Here is a 20,285-nt window from a genome sequence, read left to right on the forward strand (position 1 = left end):
CAAAGCCTCAGGCCTCTGTTTACGTATTCACAAATGTGAATTGTTTCCTCTTCAAGGTCGCAATCAATCTACAATTAATGATAATCCAGTAAAAGAATAAGTTACATAATTGGGGATAACTATTGTTGAAATCGAATACTTAAGGTGTGTTAATAATTTTCAACCTCTTATAAACAAAACAAAAAAAAGATTAAACCAGTGGCTTCAAAGAGACTTATCTTTGAAAGGCCGGGTTTTGCTTTGTAAAGCAGAAGGTCTTTCCAGGATTATATATATAAAACTCTCCCCTTATACGTCAATAAAAATATGTATATTGATAGACACCATGCTGTTTAACTTTTTATGGAAAAACAAAGTTCATTACATAAAACAAAACTGCTGTCATGAATAGTTATGATGGGGGGGTCTAGATTTTCTTGATTTTGACAGTCTTAATAATACTTTTAAAGTTAATTGGATTAAACAATTTTAAGTAATCCTACTTCTATATGAAATTGCATTCCTTCTTTTGTCTTTTCCCAGGTTGGCGCATTGAATATTTTTGTTTCTGTTATGTAATTACAAAATAGACAAAGTTCCTCTCTGTTTATCTCCGTTTCATAATTAGATGCTTTTATCCTGGTCTTAGATTTACAAACAAAATTTTTCTGTTCATAGTTACTTTATCTGGAATAAACACAACATAACTTATAAGAATGAATCTTTGTTTTATAAATATTGGTTTGGTGATAATAATATTTTGTTTGTTAAATAGTTATTTAATTCAAGTGGTACTTTATTAAGTTATACTGAGTTTTTATCCACCTTTGACTTTCCTGTCACTCCAAAAGAATTTGCTGTTGTTCTGGAAGCAGTTTCCGCTGTTGTAATTATGGTGTTTAGAAATGCATCATATTTGGTAGTTGAATTACCCAACTTAGATCCATCCAGTACAGCTGTAGGAAAGATTTGTTTTCCTACGTTAATACTCTGAAAACTTCCCATAACCAGAAAGCTGTAAAGAATGTACAAACGTTTGTACAAACGTGTCAACATTTCAGGTTATCTCTGTAAATGTTTCTGTTTTGTGGCTCCTTTTAGATATAGTTCCTTCTGTCCAAAAGTATTTAGAGTGGATTTTCTTGTTTAGTTGTATATTTAAAGTTAATAGTTGTATATTTGTTGCTGCTTATGTGTGATTCCCTGTCTTTATTAGCATATGTCTAGTGTTTCTGTTTTTGTTTGTGTTTAATAATAATAATAATAATAATAATAATAATAATAATAATAAAACATGCTATATATGGTCAATATTTTGCAAGTGTTCATCGTACATGTTAATGTGATAATAAACTCAGACACATACAATCCCCAAAACAGGAAATTTATATCCTAGAGAACATAGAACATAGAATAGTACAGCACAGTACAGGCCCTTCGGTTCACAATGCTGTGCCGACACTTAAACCCCGCCTCGCATATATCCCCCACCTTAAATTCTTCTATATAACTGTGTAGTAGTCTCCTAAATTTCACTAGTGCATCTGCCTCCAGCACAGACTTAGACAGTGCATTCCACGCACCAACCACACTCTGTGTAAAAAAAAACTTTCCACTAATATCTCCCTTGAACTTCCCACCCCTAACGTTAAAGCCATGTCCCCTTGTATTGAGCAGTGGTGCCCTGGGGTAGAGGCGCTGGATGTCCACTCTATTTATTCCTCTAGCATTAAATGTGCGTGTTTAAGTACGCCACGTCAAATCCGAAAACATTCTGTAGCTCTAACAATCTTCAATGATTTCTTTGGTGTAACAAACAGTTAAATTGTTGAACACAAGGGCTTTGATTCTCAAGTGAGCGACGAAAATCAAATTATATATCGAAGATTCAAAAATCAGCGTAGTGATACCAGCATAAATTATTAAATTATTTGAAAATGTTTAAGCAGAATTTGGGCAGTATTCATTTGTCAGAGCGAAAAACACACTGCTTTGAAAATGTAGAATGTGATTTTTATTTAATAGTTGTGCGCAAGTCTAAAGCCGATAAAAAATTCAGATGCTCCCCACCCTCTGAATGAACCATATTTTATCATTATTTCTGTTATTTTACTAAGCAAAATCCTTTCTGCTAAGAGACAAGATCACCATAAATAAACTCACACTCACAAACGTCCAGGTCATTTTGACCAAGCTCCAGTTCAATTTGTAATCATATCAAGTTTGTTAAATGTAAACATTTTGCATTATTTCTGTATGCTAGATAATAAATTTCAATGTCTTAAATTACCTTGGTTTTGTATTCCAAGTTCACACATTTTAGCATTATGGTTTTATAATTATTCACAAAATTGAAGGGGAACTGAGAGGAATATTTTCACACAATGGTAATTGGTAATGGAAATGAGCTGCAAGAGGGGGAGGTGGAGGCAGGATATTAATACCGTTCAAGCGTCATTGTACATGTCCCGAATGAGTATGGTATAAGTATAGAGAAATATGAAGTTAATACACGCAGGTGGAATTAGTATCAAGAAGCATTAAGGCCTGTGTGCAGGCGGTAGACCGGTAGATCAGCTTTGATTCAGACAGTTAGAAAGAAACAACAAAATTAATTCAAAATTAAATTTTGAAACATTCCCATCTGGAAGATGACCCCTCAGTCTTGCTGCCTTGCCTTTGCCTCGTTGAAACAATGCGGGAAGCCAGATTCAGAAAGGTCAACGTGTTAATTAAACATCGAATCAACGTGATTAACTATGGGATGCATGTTTAAACGCCTGTGCGCTGCAATCAATCACCCAATCTGCTTTTGTTTCACCAATGCAGAACAAACACATTGAGATGACCAATTTCTTGTATTAGAGTCTGGGAGTAATACAACTCGAAGATCAGTTCTTTGGCTGAACATGTCAATGCCGCCCAACATGAAAATCAACGCTACTCTTATTTGTCTTAGTTTGATTTTATACACCGTCATAAGGTCAATGCTCCGTCTCCTAACTTACTGGTTAAAACAAGTTTACCCTGTCCAGCCAGTCCTTATAGCATAAGCCCTCCAGTACTGGTGGCACCTTGCGAAATATTTCTGTACCATTGCCAGCTATTGATACCTTTCCGTTAGTCGGCCAACATAAATGGCACACCATATTATAAGTGTAGTCTTACCAACGAACCGCAGAGTTGCAACATAAAGTACGGAATCAGTAATCTAAATAGTGGCTTATGAAAGTAAATATACTAAATTGTTCCTTCCCCACACTGTGTACCGCTGTCTTTACTTTCAGGCAACGATATATCTGCGCCTTTCGGTTTCTGTTCTATGATGCTTTTCAGATTTGCAGGGTTTAATGTGCACATACTTCCTGGTTTAATGGAACAAGTTGCAATAGGTCGCACTTGTCTAACTTATGCTTGATCAACATTTTTTGGACCACTTGTACAGTTTATCTAGAAGACGTTGAATTTAGCTTAGATAATATTGTTCACTCTCTAGTACATTCCCTTTTCTGTTATTTTCCACAAACATATAACCGTGTAAACATTATTTTCATGCAAACAGTCAATGTAAATAACGAATAAGAATGAATTCAGCATCGATACCTTTGACATTCCATTGATCACAGGCAACCAATATAAATTACAACCCTCCACTAGCACACTCTGAATCATTCCACTTCGTCATTCTTTATCCAGCTGACTAACTCGTCTTGGATCCCATGTGACTTACCCTTTCAGTCTAAACAACTATAAAGCTCCATGTCAAAGGCCTCGTAAAACTTTATGCAGATAATATCTACTACCCTGATTTCGTCGTCCTGTTCAAAAACCTCAGACCAGCTTGTGCGACACGACATCGCAAGCACAAAACTAAGCTGTTCCCCTAAGTTCTTCCCCATGCAAATGCTGGTAGATACTTGCCCTCAGAAACCCCCGTCCCTCAGTAACTTTCCTAGCAGAGATCGTCACCGGCCTGCAGTTGCCTGGGTTGCTCTTGAAAACTCTTTTCAGTATAGGTGCATCATAAAGCACCTGCCTGTACCCCAGACTTGACAAAAATAAACTGTGGATACATCTCCACCAGGCCTTTGCCATGTACTCTCGAGCTTCCCAAAGTATCCCAAGAAACGCTGGATCAAGCCACGGGGATTTATCCAAATTAATAAGTCTCGGGATTAGAATAGAAATGTTGTATACAAATCACTTCTCCCTGCGAAGCAGATCGTTGGATGGGGTCAAGGGAGGAAGGTGGGGGAAGGGCCTGTTTTGCGCACTTCGGCAGGATTAAAAATACGCAGTTGTTGTTGGATGCAGAAGTACGTAAGAGAGCTGCTTTCAGATTCTCCAAAGGTAACAGATGCCACGCTCAGACGGGTGGATTCCGGTTGATGTAAATTTATCTTTGACCATTATGACAACTATATTCTTCGGTAACAGAAAATTACAAAATAAGTTGCTGAAAAGAAATATGTTCTAAAATACTTTACCCCAGTATCCTACATCTCAGAATAGAAACAAAAGTAAGCACACACAAAATAAGCATACGTTTCATAAAATAAGCATACGTTTATGTTGTAGTTCTCTGTAATTTAGCATTGGGCTTGAGAGATGGCAGGGCCGCACGGCTTCAAAAAAAGGAAATCGCTTTTCGCTGACTCTGGAGACAGGCAGACCGAGTACTGAGGCAGTCCTGGCATGCGGACTACCTGGTCCGTACCAGGATAGCGTAAAGTTTCCTCCATTGCAGATCTTCGATTCAAAGTGTCCTGCATATCCCCACGTTTGTAAAAATAACTGGGGGAAGTATACTCTTGGGGGTTACCTCTCTCCTGTTTACATTTGATCCCGATAAGCACAATGATAAGCAGAAGAAAGACAATGGAAGTGCAACTGAAAATAACCAACAAATAAAGATTTAGATCGGAAAAAGATTCTGAATTTCTCACTAAATTACTGTTTTTTGTGGGAGTTTCGGTGCTATTCTGCAAAATTGTGATGTGAAAGGTAACTGTACTAGATAGGCTTGGCTGCCCGTTGTCTTTCACCAAGATTGTCAAAGTTTGTGTGTTGAGATCCGCCTCCAAGATTTTACGCGTTGTTCTGATTTCACCAGACGTTTGATCGATAATAAACAAACTGGCATCAGTAGCTTTCACCATTTGGTAAAAGAGTCGCCCGTTCTGACCAGAATCTGCATCAGTGGCCATTATCTTGGTGACCAAGTACCCCTGATCTGCTGACTGGGGCAGGGTTTCCACGGCTGATGATCCACCATGCTCTGAAGGTAAAACAATCACTGGCGCGTTGTCATTTTGATCCAGGATGATGACATTCACAGTAGCGCTGCTGCTCAACGGTGGCACTCCAGCGTCACGGGCTTGAACATGGATCTGAAAAGTTTTCAGTTCCTCATAGTCAAAAGATCGCAGAGCGTAAATGGTGCCGTTCATAGTGTTAACGTTCAGGTACGAAGACACTGGCAAGTTTTGAATGTAATTGTCCAGAATGGAATAAGAAACATAGGAATTCTGCTCCAGATCAGGATCTGAAGCCGTTACTGCGAAGATAGAAGCGCCAGGAGAGTTATTTTCAGTCACGTAAAAGTTGTAGGGCAATTCAGTAAAGCGTGGGGCATTATCATTTATATCTGTAATTACGATATGGATGGTTACATTTGCTGACAGTGACGGTGACCCCAAATCCCAGGCTGAAATAAGTATTTTATAATTAGACACAGTTTCACGGTCCAACGTTCCACTTGTAATTAATTTATAATGATTGGACGATCTTTGTAGCATAAAAGGGACGTTCTGTGCTATTTCGCAGCGCACTTGACCATTCTCTCCAGAATCACGATCGATAACATCAACCAAGGCGATTAAATTTCCGGGCGGAGCATTTTCCGGGATTTGGATTGTGGCTGACTTCACTTTTATCTCGGGTGCGTTGTCATTCACGTCAGTTACCTTGATCAGCACTTTCGAGTGTCCCGTAATCGCAGGTGACCCGTGATCAACAGCTTGAATATCAAGTGAATAGCTGTTTGATTTTTCAAAATCTAGCGGCCCTTTGACTCGAATTTCTCCAGTTTTTGGATCCAAGGAAAACAAATCACGCATTCTTCGCAAAGTATTAACATCACTGAAAGAATATGTTAGCTCTGCATTCAACCCTTCGTCCAAATCGTTTGCTTTAACTGTTAACACAACGGTATCTTGTGGTGTGTTTTCAGTAATAGTGCCCCTGTAAACATCATGCTCGAATACAGGAGGGTTATCATTGAAGTCCAGTACAGTAATGTGAATCTGAGCTGTTCCGGTTCTCTGAGGATTCCCACCATCCACAGCAGTAAGCACCAGTTGAAAGGATGATTGTAGCTCTCGATCCAAAGGTTTCTCTAACAGCAACTCAGCAGTTATAATACCCTCCTCGGTTCTCCGTGTTTTCACACTGAAGTACTCACTCGAACTGATTGTATAATTAGCGATAGTATTCATTCCAGTATCAGCATCTTCCGCGCTCTTAAGCCGAAAACGTACCCCTGGTGTAATGGCTTCAGACATTTGTAAGGCAATATGTGTGTCCCGAAATGTAGGAGAATTGTCATTTACGTCAAGAATCTCCACTTCGCCGCGATACACCTCTAATGGATTTTCCAGCATTATTTCCAAAGGTATAGTACACAACTCTATTTGCCCACAAATACGTTCCCTGTCGATTCTTTCACAAATAGATAAAAGCCCATTATCCAAACTAACCTTCATGTACCGTTCTCCGTCATTAGAGCTGAGACGAAATTTACGAGCTGACAAAAGCGGTACATTCAATCCCAAATCTTGAGCGATATTCCCAATAATTGTCCCTTCGACCATTTCCTCGGGAATAGAATAAAGAAATTGCCCTTGAATTTGATCCGGGACACACACGATAAAACTGTGTGCAATTACAGTGATGCTTAATATGGATTTGGACGCCATTGTTCCGCAGTCAATTAATTTACAAATCCAGGCCTCTGCTCAATTCATTCCGAACAAGTCCTTACTACAAGACGTAAACGCAGGCAGATAAATACCGAATCTAAACAGACAGATTTTTTACGCCTCAGATTAACACCGTAATGTAAACGCACGTAATGGTTGTCTCTTCGTTGACTCTGTCCTTTTATTCTGGGCGAGGGAGGGGCAATGGATCCAACTGTGAAATTGAGTTTTTCATTGGTAGACAGCGACACAACCAGTTCTTTTTGTCAATTACAACTGATGTTCTTAAAGCTGTACCGTTCTCCTATATTTAATGGTGCACACCATAAAATGTAGTTGTTGATACAATTGCTCATTTTATTTTATTTTCAACGTTTATCATCGTAAGCTATAACAATACCCATTAAATGGAATTCTGGCCGTAAATTTAACACGACCTAGAAGTTTACTCAGTATGCAATAGAGAGCAGATAGGTTCCATGACCATTTCTATGATCCAATTGGATGAATTGTTTAGTTACCCTCGTATCCGACCGTGGCAGTTAGATTTGTGCATTTGGTCTATGATATGAGCTGCTCGAAGAATCATTGCGGGTGAGCTTTTACAACTGAAGGGCCATTGTACTGGGGCAGTTTCAATCCATGTGTACATCTCGAAGAAAATTAAATTGTATGTTCAATTTTGTTGTCAAGCTTTACTAGCTAACTATTGCAATAGATTTGGATCATGAGGGTGTCAGGATAAGAAACAGACGCTGTCTTGCTTGTGCTAGCTGACAATAGCTAGCAATAGTTAATGCCAATATCTTTGTCCGAGACCTGTTTGACTGATAGAGGAACTGAACGTTGATGTGTAGTTCTAATTTTACTACCGCGTGGGAACATTTGTGTATTGGCTGATACCTAACGAGTGTTTCTTGCAATCGGTGACTATGTTCTTCTGTTAGCTTTTGCCCAAAATTTACTATAAAAAATTAAGATGTAGCCTAATATTGTGCGAATCGTAAGACAACAGCTCCCCGTAATCACACATTAAAGAGTTAACTGTATACCGAGGTCTGTGTCTTCATTTCTGTTTGATAACCTGGTGAAATTCTCTTACATTAAATACGGTAAAACAGGGTAGATTCTTAGACTGTAATTTGGCGACGGGGATAGGATCTTTATGATAAGAGATTCCGAACGAACCTATCCGTGAGATTTACTTGAAAGCTAGAAGTCAATATTCGACTGGGGTGAGCTCATTACAGAGAATCGCTCAAGGAAGCGGGATCCAGACTAGACGAGTGTGCCGGAGCTGTCGCATACCGGCCGGTGACTCATGACTTAGAGTAATGGAACAAGAGTGGGATTGGTAGAAGGGAGCCTGAGAGCATCGGGAGAGTACATTTAGACTAAATGTTAGGAGACCTTGGCCTATGGTAGATGGTTTGTCAACCAATGGGGTAGAAGACATTGTAACTATTACCTGGAAAGAATATTCGATCTTGTATAATTGTCTCAACGGTAGCTGGAGGAGGAAAATGGGTAATAATAACGGTACGTTTCAAAGCAAGAATCACAGAAAAAGACCTGAGGAGAATCATCTTTTCAATCGCAGCCATCTGATCCTCTGGCAAAGGTGTCAATGAATAAGAATACACGAAAGCAGGTCAAAAGTTTGAAGACCAAACAACTCTTAAGTGGCCCGCTGGTTTCCTGTAGTCTCTCGATGACAAGATTTGGTTCGAAACGAGAGACAACAGGTTTTATGAAAACTTTCTCTCCTGATCTCTATGGGTGGAGTTATGGGGATTGGCTCTATGGTGGATCCGTTGTTCTAAAAAAACATTCAATACAGGCGAAATGAAACAAAAGCTGGAGGCGGAAATCCTAACTGGAATTTAGAATATATAATGTGGTGTTTTAACACATGGGAAAAGACGGCTAATCGGCACCAGCCTCTGAAAGTTAAACCAAATTACGCAAATTACGCAGAATGCCGAGGTACTCGCATCAGGACCCTCGGCTCTGACCGTCTCAGACCCGGACTATATCCTCCAATAGCACTACCTACACCTTAACTAGAGGTTCCAGATAATAAAAGAAATAATAATAGAGAGGTCGACGATTATCTCAGACTCTTCTCCAGGCTCCTCGCTAATAGTAGGGAATGTCCTGATACATAAAAGCTGGAAATATACTAGTAGCTTTCCAGGGATCTAGTGCAGGGCAACCCTTGCAGGAAAAAAAAAACACTCATAAATTGTCCCCCATCAGAGGTAGCACATTCTTTTAAATTGACCAGCCTGAATTGGCATTACCAAAAGACAGCAAAAGTGTTAAGAATGCAGAGATAACCAGAGTTCCTATGATAGAATCGCTGTCTGAGTCAATTAAAAACAAGCAGGGAAATTTTCGACTGATGAAACACTTGTTATAGCAGAGAACGCACCTCTTAATTTGCTTCGACGCCAAGCACTCTAAACACTAAATGGGGAATACATTGTACCTCCGAAAGATTATATCTTGAAACCCCTGAGAATAGACAACCCGAGCTCTGCACTGTAATGCAGTTCTCTACAGTTGACACAGTGGGGGGAAAGCCTGGTGAGATTGGCTGTGGCAGCAAATAGAAGACCACATAAAGTGGAAGATTTATTGAATGATGTGAATAGAACCTGAAAAACTAGTATCTGCACTACATTGTGTTGTGGCCTTCAGGAATCCAGATCCTGATGACGATTATAGTACCAAGTATTTTAGCATGAAGGTAAGAGGGTCTAATATTCTGATCGAGTAGGGATATTTTGGCCCTGAGTGAATAGCAGCTAAGATTCAGTTCAAAAGGAAACACGAGGAGCTCTTCCCGAGGGGCCAAAATTCACCGCCCCATGCCTTACTGGAAATCAAATCACCTTTCATGCTTATTGATTGGAAATCATAGGCAGTTCCCCAGATACTAATCATGTAAGATTAATGGTCAATAGTTCCACATCAGGTGACTTTTAACAAAGTCCCCGACTACTGTCCATCAAACAATATTGCCAACTCCAGAAGCCATCAAGGGTAATAAACGTCATAGAGTCGTTATTCGACAACTGATTCTGCGATGAACTCAAAGCCCTTGCAATACGCTGATATTATCCAATCCCAAACCAGGGAGGCCGAGTGAGAGGCGGTTTATCCAGGAACTGCGGTCTATAAATCAGAAAGTCCAGCCTATTTCACGGAAGGTTCCGGACCCGAAAGTGATACTGGTATACGGTGATTGATTTGTACTCTTCTTATTTTTTTCTATACCACTGCATGAGGACAGTCAATATCTGGTTGCCTTCACATATAATGGACAGCAATACACGTGAACAGGTTTACTGCCGGATTACAGTGTCCAGTTTTCTACGCAGCCGTTATTCATGATGATCTAGTAAACTTACTACTGCCTGGAGGCAGCATGATTTTGCAATATGCAGGCGATTTATTGTTGGCCTCTCAGACACTGACTGATTTTACAGAAGAATGTGTGACGTTGTTGAATCATTTTGCTGCCAGAGGACGTACGACCTCCTTGTCAAACTTCCAACTTTGCCGGACTACAGTGACATATTTCGGGTATATATTGCACAAAGCAACCGGTCGATTGAGGCCGGAGCGTGTGACTCTCACTGCTCAGTCTCCCAGACCTTCTGCCAACAGACAGATGATACCATTCCTTGCAATGACGAATTAGTGTCGACATTGAGTACCTGAACATAGCACCTATGATACTGTCCTACGAGCCGCTGTAACGCAGAATGCATCTGATACAATACAATGGACTGCCCTATTACAGCAAGCCGTTCCAGTTGTATGTGAATGAAAATGAGCTTTCGCAAGCGCAGTATGAACCCAAGGTAGCTTCCGAAGACCAGTGGCACATTTTTCCACCCTATTGCATCTAGCGGTTAGAGGAATGCCAGGATGTTTAAGGACGTTGGTAACGACAGCGGCAGAGGGCAAGTAGGTTGCACCGTTAATACTGCAGCTTGTTTGTATGTTGCTGACCCCTCTACTGCAATGTTGCTCCATAGCTCAACTGCTACGCAACATTTCACTGCCGCCCCCCGCACGGGATACTTAAAAGGTCAAATTTGATTTTTTAAAGAGCACCATGATACCCATGACTGTGTTAAAGCCTATACGCTGTACCACTTGATAACCGAGAATTAATGCCCTATACCGAGGGATCTTCGTGCAAGTCGAGCCATCACACCCTATTAGAAAGCGATGCGATAGTGACTGCCTTTGAAACTTTAGAGGTACAAACCGAACACCAAGGAACTTCAGCTCAGGCAGCGGAGCTATTTGCTCCAACACGAGTGACACACAGTAAACATCTGTAAGGACTCTAGGCAGGCCTTGGAGTGGGACATGATTTTGGATCACTTTGGAAACATCAGGGGTTCATTACTTCTGCGGGAAAACCCATTTAGCATATGTATCTAATAAAAATGTTATAAGCAATGCAGCAGCCCAACAAAACTGCTGTCATTAAGTGCGAAGCTCACACTAATGGCTCAGACCCCATAAGTAAGGGAAATGCTGCTGCGGACGCATCTGCTAAAGAAGCCGCTAATGCAGGAAAAGTTATACTAGTACATATGTAGGTGAAATGTACTCTCGTAACTCTTACCTCAAATCTGCAAAGTTTTATTTCCGCCAAAGACGGGACTCCGCAAAAGGATAAGAGAGTATAAAAGGAAAACTAGAGTTTTCAGGATTCTGAGAGGGTGTGGGGACATCCGTATAATCTCCTTGTATGTCACAGGAATCGGGTATTATACATGAATAATGGCTTGCACCCAGACTAACAATTGCGGTACAGGTTCTGCAAAGCTATGAGATTTGCTAGTGACATAATGGAGGAAAGTCACCTGTTAAATTTGATCATTCTCCACCCGCGTCGGCACCAGTTGCCAATTTACAGATAGATACCTGCTAGTGGGGGTGATAAGTATGGGTAAAACTAGATATATTCTCCAAATGGGGGAGGCGTTTCCCACTAGAAAAGATGACCCCTACCTGCGGTTAAGATATTCATGCAGGAAATTATTCCCAGATTTGGGGTTCCATGCAGGAAAGTTAATTAAGGAATTGGGTCCGGCGTTAGAATTTCTTTGGGAATACCACCTTCCATAACACTCGCAGTCCTCGGGACTAGCAGAAAGAATAAATGGAGTATTAAAATATATATTGGCTAAGGTATGTCAGGAAACTGGTTTGAAATGGCTCTTCCCATAGCATTATACATTCTAAGAAATCAAGTGAGACGCACACCTAAATTGACTCAGTTCGAAGTATTAAGGGAAAGGCCTATACCGCCGTTCTCTCTGCCTCCTTTGATTAGTGCGCAAACGTGCCAGCTCAGAACCGATAAGTGAACCATAGAAGTTGTTAGGCTAAGCACTAAGAGCAAACCGAGGACATGTAGCTGCTGCCATCCCTAAGGCGGGAGAAAAAAAAACTCCCACCCCTTTAAACCTGGAGACTATGTAAAGACGCTTATGAAAGACTCCCTTTATTCTAGGTAGAAAGGGGGAGAAATCAGGTGATTCCGGTGACAAGGACTGCTGTGCAAGTCTGGGGGATGGCTGGCTGGATACAGGGAACCAAGTACAAACTGTCTTCTCCTGAAGAAGGGAAGACCGAAAACTAAATTATGAAGAAATTACTTATTTCTGTAGTCAGTTGGTGTTTATTATGCTGGGGAAAAGCAATAATACTTACTTGGTCTTAGTTTATGAATATGCTACACGAACTAATGTCGTTAGTTGTTGGGCGTATATGGGGCCTTCAACCTGAACCTGAGTCTCCAGAAGGTTCCTGTACTGTGGAAGACGTCCTGCCTCGTTCCTGAACCGAAGACGCCGCGACCCAGTGGCTCCAATGACTACAGACCGGTGGCATTGACCTCCCACATCATGAAGACCCGGAGAGACTTGTTCTAGAGCAGCTCCGGCCTATGGTTAGGCCACACTTAGACCCCTTCCAGTTCACCTACCAGCCCCGACTAGGAGTTGAGGATGCCATCGTCTACCTGCTGAGTTGTGTCTACGCCCACCTGGACAAGCCGCCGAGCACTGTGAGGGTCATGTTTTTTAACTACTTCAGTGCGTTCAACACCATCCGCCCTGCTCTGCTGGGTGAGAATCTGACAGTGATGCAGGTAGATACTTCCCTGGTGTCATGGATTATTGATTACCTGACTGGCAGACCACAGTACAAGCGCTTGCAACACTGTGTGTCAGACAGAGTGGTCAACAGCACTGGGGCTCCACAGGGGACTGTCCTGTTTCCCTTTCTCTTCACCATCTACACCTCGGACTTCAACTACAACACAGACTCTGCCATAGTTGGATGCATCAGCAAGGGAGATGAGTCTGAGTACAGGGATACGGTGGGAAACTTTGTCACATGGTGCGAGCAGAATCATCTGCAGCTTAATGTGAAAATGATTAATGAGCTGGTGGTGGACCTGAGGAAGGCTAAGGCATCGGTGACCCTTGTTTCCATGCAAGGTGTCAGTGTTTACATGGTGGAGGATTACAAATTCCTGGGGATACAAATAGACAATAAACTGGACTGGTCAAAGAACATTGAGGCTGACTACAAGAACGGGCAGAGTCGTCTCTATTTCCTGAGGAGACTGAGGTCCTTTAACATCTGCCGGACGATGCTAGGGACGTTTGACAAGCTTGTGCTGGCCAGTGCTATCATGTTTGCTGTTGTGTGCTGGGGCAGCAGGCTGAGGGTAGCAGACACCAACAGAATCAACAAACTCATTCGTAAGGCCAGTGATGTGGTGGGGGGTGGAACTGGACTCTCTGGCGGTGGTGTCTGAAAAGAGGATGCTGTCCAAGTTGCATGCCATCTTGGACAATGACTCCCATCCACTCCATAATGTACTGGTTAGGCACAGGAGTACATTCAGCCAGAGACTGATTCCACCGAGATGTAACACTGAGCGTCATAGGAAGTCATTCCTACCTGTGGCCATCAAACTTTACAACTCCTCCCTAGGAGTGTCAGACACCCTGAGCCAATAGGCTGGTCATGGATTTATTTCCACTTGGCATGATTAACTTATTATTTCTTTATTTATGGTATTATATTGCTATATTTCTTCACTATTCTTGGTTGGTGCGGCTGTAACGAAACCCAGTTTCCCTCGGATCCATAAAGTATGTCTGTCTGTCTGTCCGTCTGTCTGTCTGTCTGTCTGGGATTCCTGTGCATAAAGTCAACGCCCTTCAACGACAAGCAAGAATGCGCGATAAAATAGCCAGCTGCCTCAAAAGCCATTATTGGTAGGAGAAAAAGGAAGGGATGGATACAGGAGGAAATAAATAAGCAACAAAAGTACAAGCTACATAAATGTCATTCTGATCGCTATCCTTTAAGAGAGATTCCTTTAATGGCTGGTATATGCCTGACTGTAATTTAACAGATCATAATGCCTAGATTTCACGTAGCTTCTCAAACAAGTGAACAGCGCAAGTGCAGATAAAACAGGACAGGTCAGTTATTGGGAAGGATTAGTTGTAGCGAAAAGCTTTATTTATGGTGGGAACCCCTCATCCATATGGGCTAATTTGTAATGATCACACTAGTGGTCAACTTTGCACGATGTGCTGGCTCTTGGGTAGCTCTGCCTGCAGCTCTTCCTGTAAAATTACCCGTACCAGTTAAACTGGAATCTTTCTATCCAGAATATGATGAAAAAGCCTGTTTATACATAAGGATTTTACCCCATGAATATGGCATTCTCTATCCAGAGGAAAAAGAGAAGTGTCCTGAAAAGGTGGACAAAACGAAGGGACGAGGGAAGAAAATTAAATTTTGTATTCAATGTTGTTGTCAAGCTTGACTGGCTCAGTATTGCCTAAGATTTGGAACATGAGAGTGACAGGATATGACGCGGCCACTGCCTTGCAATAAACCATGCCAGAATTGAAGTAGTCCTAGTTTTTGCCGAGACTGGTTTATAGAGGAACTGAATCTAGAAATGCAGTTCTAATTTTGTGTACTGCACGGAAATATTTGTGAATTGATTGATATCTAGCAAGTGCTTCTGGAAATTGCTGACTATGTTTATTCTAAACTTCAATGAATATAGGCTATCGCCAAAAATTTACCGTATAAATTTAAGACGTAACCTAGCATCGTATGAGTCGTAAAGCAACGGCTCCCTGTGATCACGTATTAAAGAGTTAACCTTATACCGAGGACTGTGTTTTTTATTTCTGTTTAATAACGTGGTGAATTCTCTTACAATATAATACGGTAAAACAGGGTACATTCTTCGACAGTTACTCTATTACATAGCAAAAATGCATGCATATACTGACACTTATTTTGGAACCCCTTAAGTGTAGTAACAAAATGTCTTCTGTATAAATATCAGTTTGTTCGCAACTGAATTTCAATATTATTACTTTATGAATTATTACTTTTAAGGAAATGTAACCTCATTACCATTCAACGTAAATATTTCTTGAGTATTTCATTGTAACATTTCAGGTACGCAGGTTGAGATTTTGGAAACATGACGCTATAGATATCATCAAATTTAAAATTTATTTCGTGTTTTACATAAGGCGTTTAAATAAGGTTTGTTGGAGAAAAGTGCACGGACGTGACTAGTTCGATAATCTAATACTGCTAACGCGCAATGGAAATAATTGTTCACTTTTATTCAAACAATATTTGCGCACAATTTTAGGACTTTTATTTGCATGATAAAATCGTATATCTCATGCTTCTAGTTTGGTAAAGTATATTTAGAGTGTTATTTCGCGCACAATGTCAAACATGAGATTGGAGTTTGCAGGGAAAGAGAAGGGTGTTAGTGGTTCGATAAATATTTAGTTTGGAGAAACAAAACAGACATTTCTACTTGCTCTTGTCTTCTTCAGTACTTCAGAACAACTAGAATAATGGCGAATAATACACTTTGCTTTTGTTCTTTAGCATGCAATATAGAAATACAAGTCTGTTGATATTGTCGGCCTGAGTACTTCTTCATCTATTTTAAAAAGGACGTCCTTCTATTCGGAAGCTGTGCCTCCTGGTCCTGGACCCTTTGGCCAGCTCCGTTTTTTTTCTTAGATAACGAGCCCAATATAATTGCGAATATAATTTTACTACTTCCCGCGTTGTTTCTTATTTATGAGAAATTTTATTAATCTTTAGATTCCATTCCAAAGTTTGTATTTGGAGTGTCAAGGCCGACATGGACAATAGCAGCTGTGAAATTTCGAATGACTTTCCCTACGAACGTTATTGTTACACTGCAAGTTTGGTGCCAGAGAAGTTATTTTATCCTCAGCTGATAAGTGAAAGAGAAAATATCCATGCATCACTGCGCAATTGAGTACTTTGTTTACAAGCTGCAATAAAGGAACCTTCGAAAACAAGGGACGCAAATCTGCTCACAATACTCCAAGTGCTGGATGAAAAATAATTCATAATGCCTCAGCATTACATATTTGCTGTTATATCGAATTGTCTCGAAATGAATGCTAATATTACTTTTGTATCTTTACCAACGACTTAAACTGCAAGTTATTCTTTAAGAAGTCCTGCACGTCTGATTCCTAAATGTTCGACCCGTTTGTAAAATAGCCTATGCCTTTATTCCTTCTAACAAAGTGCAAGATCATACTCTGCACTGCACTATATTCCATCTGCCGCTTCTTTACCCTTTCTCGTCATCTGTCTAGTTCTTCTGCAGACACCATGGTTCACAACACCTGACGCTCGTCCACCTATTTTTGTATCGTCCACAATAAGGCCAGAACGCCGTTTCTCCCATTCACAGAAAAAACAGCATTTTCCTTCATTTCAGGTTTTCCCTACAGCACCATTCCGTAACTCGCTGCGCTAGTGATCTTTAGTTCATTTGCTCATATTCTTTTGGTTAGATTTGCATCTTCTCCAGGCAAGAGTTCTGCTATTAACAAGCTTTATCTCAGTCTCCCCGTCTATCAATTTTAATAATGTTTCTCTTGTTCTCTATCTGATTACTCAATTTAGAATATTAAAAGGCCGAGATAGAGTTGATTCTTGTACTGGGGAAACCATGGACAAGGAGACACAGGCTTGGAATTGAGGGCCATCCCTATCGAGCATAGATGAGGAGAGATTTCTATAACTAGTGGGTGGTGATTCCGTGGAATTCATTAGGGCATATGGCTCTGGTTGAGGTTTTGAACCCTACGAGACAGTAAAAACAAAATCAAAGCATTTATTTAATCCTCCTGCTGTATCTTCACCTTCTATGCTGACATCATTTATTTCATCTAATCAGCCACATTGTCCCTCTGCTATTTGGATATTTATATCCATATGATTAATAACTGGGCGTCTTACTTCAACTCCCTTTCTTCATAATACTCCCGGTTTGCTTGTCACGTTTTTCGGCTTAATATATCATCATAACCGTTATCATAGCTTACAATTTGATGTGGCTCGTGTGCTTTTCGCTTGTCCCGTTTCTATTCCCATTATCGTCCGAGGAACGATAGGTTTAAATAATAATATATCAGACATAGGAGAAGAATTGGGCAATTCCGCCCAACAAATCTGCAAAGCCGTTCTGTAATGGTTCGGCTGTTGAGTAAATGAGTATTATTTTGGGTTATGCACTTCACACAAATCGCTTTGTTTTTTGAATGCTAAGGAATTATAATCACTTTAATTCACATTAAAAATTAACGACTTACATGGGACCACCATGCTTGGTGCAGCTTATATAACAACAAAGTCTTGAGAGTGTGAGTCAAAAATTCATCGTCGAATTTCTATAACAGTTAACACATGCCGGTTTGCGATACCTGGATTAAATATTGCGAAACTTTGTCTTTGAATATTGCACTTTCCAATCAAGATTTATAGTTATGTACGATTTCTTCGCCTCATAAACAATGGACTTTGTTTCGGGTTCTCTTTAATTATTTTTCACATTGGTCCAATTTCTTAGTTTTAAAGAGAGTTCGAAGTGGAATTGTTATCCGATATTTAGAGATTGACATTGGGCCTGAGATATTGGCGGGCAGCACGGCTTCAGAAACAAGAAATCGCTTTTCGCTGACTCTGGAGACAAACAAACAGAATAATGATGGTTTTCCGGTACGTAACCCAACGAGTTTGCTCTACTGTAATTTAAGGATTCCTTCACTTGATGTCTTAGGTGAAAGTTGTCGTTAGAATTTTGAAGGCTGTAGCAACAACTGGGTGAATTGTAGTCCTGGCTAACGTTTCTGTTCATGCTACACTTGATGCCAATCAGGAGAATGATGTGACAAGAAAGAGGGTAGAAGTGCAGCCGAAAGCGACAATTAAGTAAAGATTCAGGTCAGAGAAATGTTCGGGCTTCGTTACAAAATTACTGTTTTCAATGCTTCTTTCAGTGATGTTGTCCGTAACTGTAAGGAGAATTGTAATCGTGCTGGAAAGGCTTGGCTGCCCATGATCCTTCACCACAATTACTAGAGTTTGTGTAGTGACATCAGACTCCAAAATATTACGAGCTGTTCTAATTTCGCCCGAGCTTTGCCCAATATTGAATAAACTAGAATCAGTGGATCTCTGCACCTGATAGGACAGCCGCGAGTTCTGACCAGAATCTGCGTCAGTTGCCATTATCTTGGTGACCAAGTACCCCTGACCTACTGAATGCGGCACGAACTCCACAGCTGCTGATCCACTCTCTGCTGAAGGTGAAACTATTACTGGAGCGTTGTCATTTTGATCCAAGATGATCACATTCATCGCAGCGGTCCTGCTCAGTGGGGGTACTCCAGCGTCCCGGGCTTGAACGTAGACCTGGAACGTTTTGATATTCTCATAATCAAAAGAGCGCAGCGCATAAATGGTACCATTCACAGAATTAATGTTGAGAAACTAGGATACTGGAAAGTCCTGGATAAGGCTCTCTACAAAGGAGCAAGAAACATAAGAGTTCTGGTCGAAATCAGGATCAACTGCAGCTGCTGCGAAAATAAATGCACCTGGAGCGTGGTTCTCCATCACATAAACTGTATAAGAGGACCGGGCAAACCTTGGGGCGTTGTCATTGACATCAGAAACCCATATCTGGATAGTTTTATTCGTCGATCAAGGAGGATATCCCGAATCCCAGGCGAAAAGATCCAACACGTCGGCGCGACGCAGCTTGCTGCGGCCACTTCGGAGCTGATTATCTGTTATTTGTGACGCTGAGTGCCGTGCGCCATCATAATCGGATGAAAAACTGACGTGGGAGCACGGAGGAACATCTGGATATCTCCAGGAAGACTTTCTTAGTTGTTGCTGCTGCTGCTGCTGCTGCTGTGAGGTCCGGATATCTGCTGGGAAGAACAGGCGCCCAGTCCTCGGGGTCGCGTTGCCGATGGCCGTCGGCGGGGGTGTCTTAATATGCTCGGCAGAGGATGGTGCTCGGAGAGGCTGTGCGGGAGGGGATGGTCGGAGGCTCGGAGGTTCGACGGACTCGGAGTCCGCTGCGATCAAGTCGCTTTCAGTGTGTGCTGTGTCTGCGAGGCTGGGTTCGACGGAGTTTTCATTGTGTGCTGCGTCTGCGAGGCTGAGTCGGGCGGCGCCGTGGAAGTCCATAGCGGGATTATTCCCTTCTGCCGCCTGCGTGGGATGAAGAGTCTATCGGGACAATGAGGACTTGTGGAAACTATGTGGTGGTTTCTTTTGAACTTATAACCTTTTAACATCTTTGGAATATTTTTACTGTACCCATGGTCTGTTTTTTTATCAGTTATGCTATTGTTTGCACTGTTGTAACTATATGTTGTAACTATATGGTTTTGTGCAGGTCTTGTAGCTTTAGTTTTTGGTCTTGTATTGTCTGGTGGAGTTGGAGTTGGAGCTCCTTTCCGGGGAACGCGCTAAGATAGTAGCGCGATATTAATACGATATGGTACGCAGCAGCCTCTCCGGCCTCTGGATTGGGGATTGACAAACGTTAATAACAAACGTTATGTGGATTTTCTGGTGTAGTCTGTTTTGTCATGTGCTTTTGTGATATCATTCTGAAGGAACGTTGTCTCATTTTTTAACTGCATTGCATTTGTGGTTTCTAAATGACAATAAACTGAATATGAATCTGAATATGAATTTCCGTTTAACCCTCGACCCACAGACTTGTGTCTCTGAAAAAAGCAATATTACGGAGTGCGGTGTTTTCCCGATCTGACGAGTCACTGGCAATTAGTTTATAATGGTCGCTCGATGATGCCTGCAACTTAAACGGAATATGTGGTGGAATATTGCAGTGTAATTCACCGTTCATCCCAGAAT

General features: G+C 41.2%; 1 protein-coding gene across 1 annotated transcript in view; it reads right to left on the minus strand.

Moving 5' to 3' along the window:
• Positions 1–4,213: 4,213 nt before the first annotated feature.
• LOC140739558 (uncharacterized) overlaps positions 4,214–20,285 on the minus strand; it is a 36,591-nt gene continuing 20,519 nt past the window's right edge. The window contains exons 4-5 of the mRNA XM_073067954.1: positions 18,368–18,803; positions 4,214–6,991 (exon numbers count right to left, since the gene is read on the minus strand). Coding sequence (XP_072924055.1) covers positions 4,569–6,991; positions 18,368–18,803 — 2,859 coding nt within the window. The 3' untranslated portion in view covers positions 4,214–4,568. The remainder of the gene's footprint in view (positions 6,992–18,367; positions 18,804–20,285) is intronic.

The sequence above is a fragment of the Hemitrygon akajei genome, chromosome 15 (assembly GCF_048418815.1).
Source record: "Hemitrygon akajei chromosome 15, sHemAka1.3, whole genome shotgun sequence".
NCBI classification, from domain to species: domain Eukaryota; kingdom Metazoa; phylum Chordata; class Chondrichthyes; order Myliobatiformes; family Dasyatidae; genus Hemitrygon; species Hemitrygon akajei.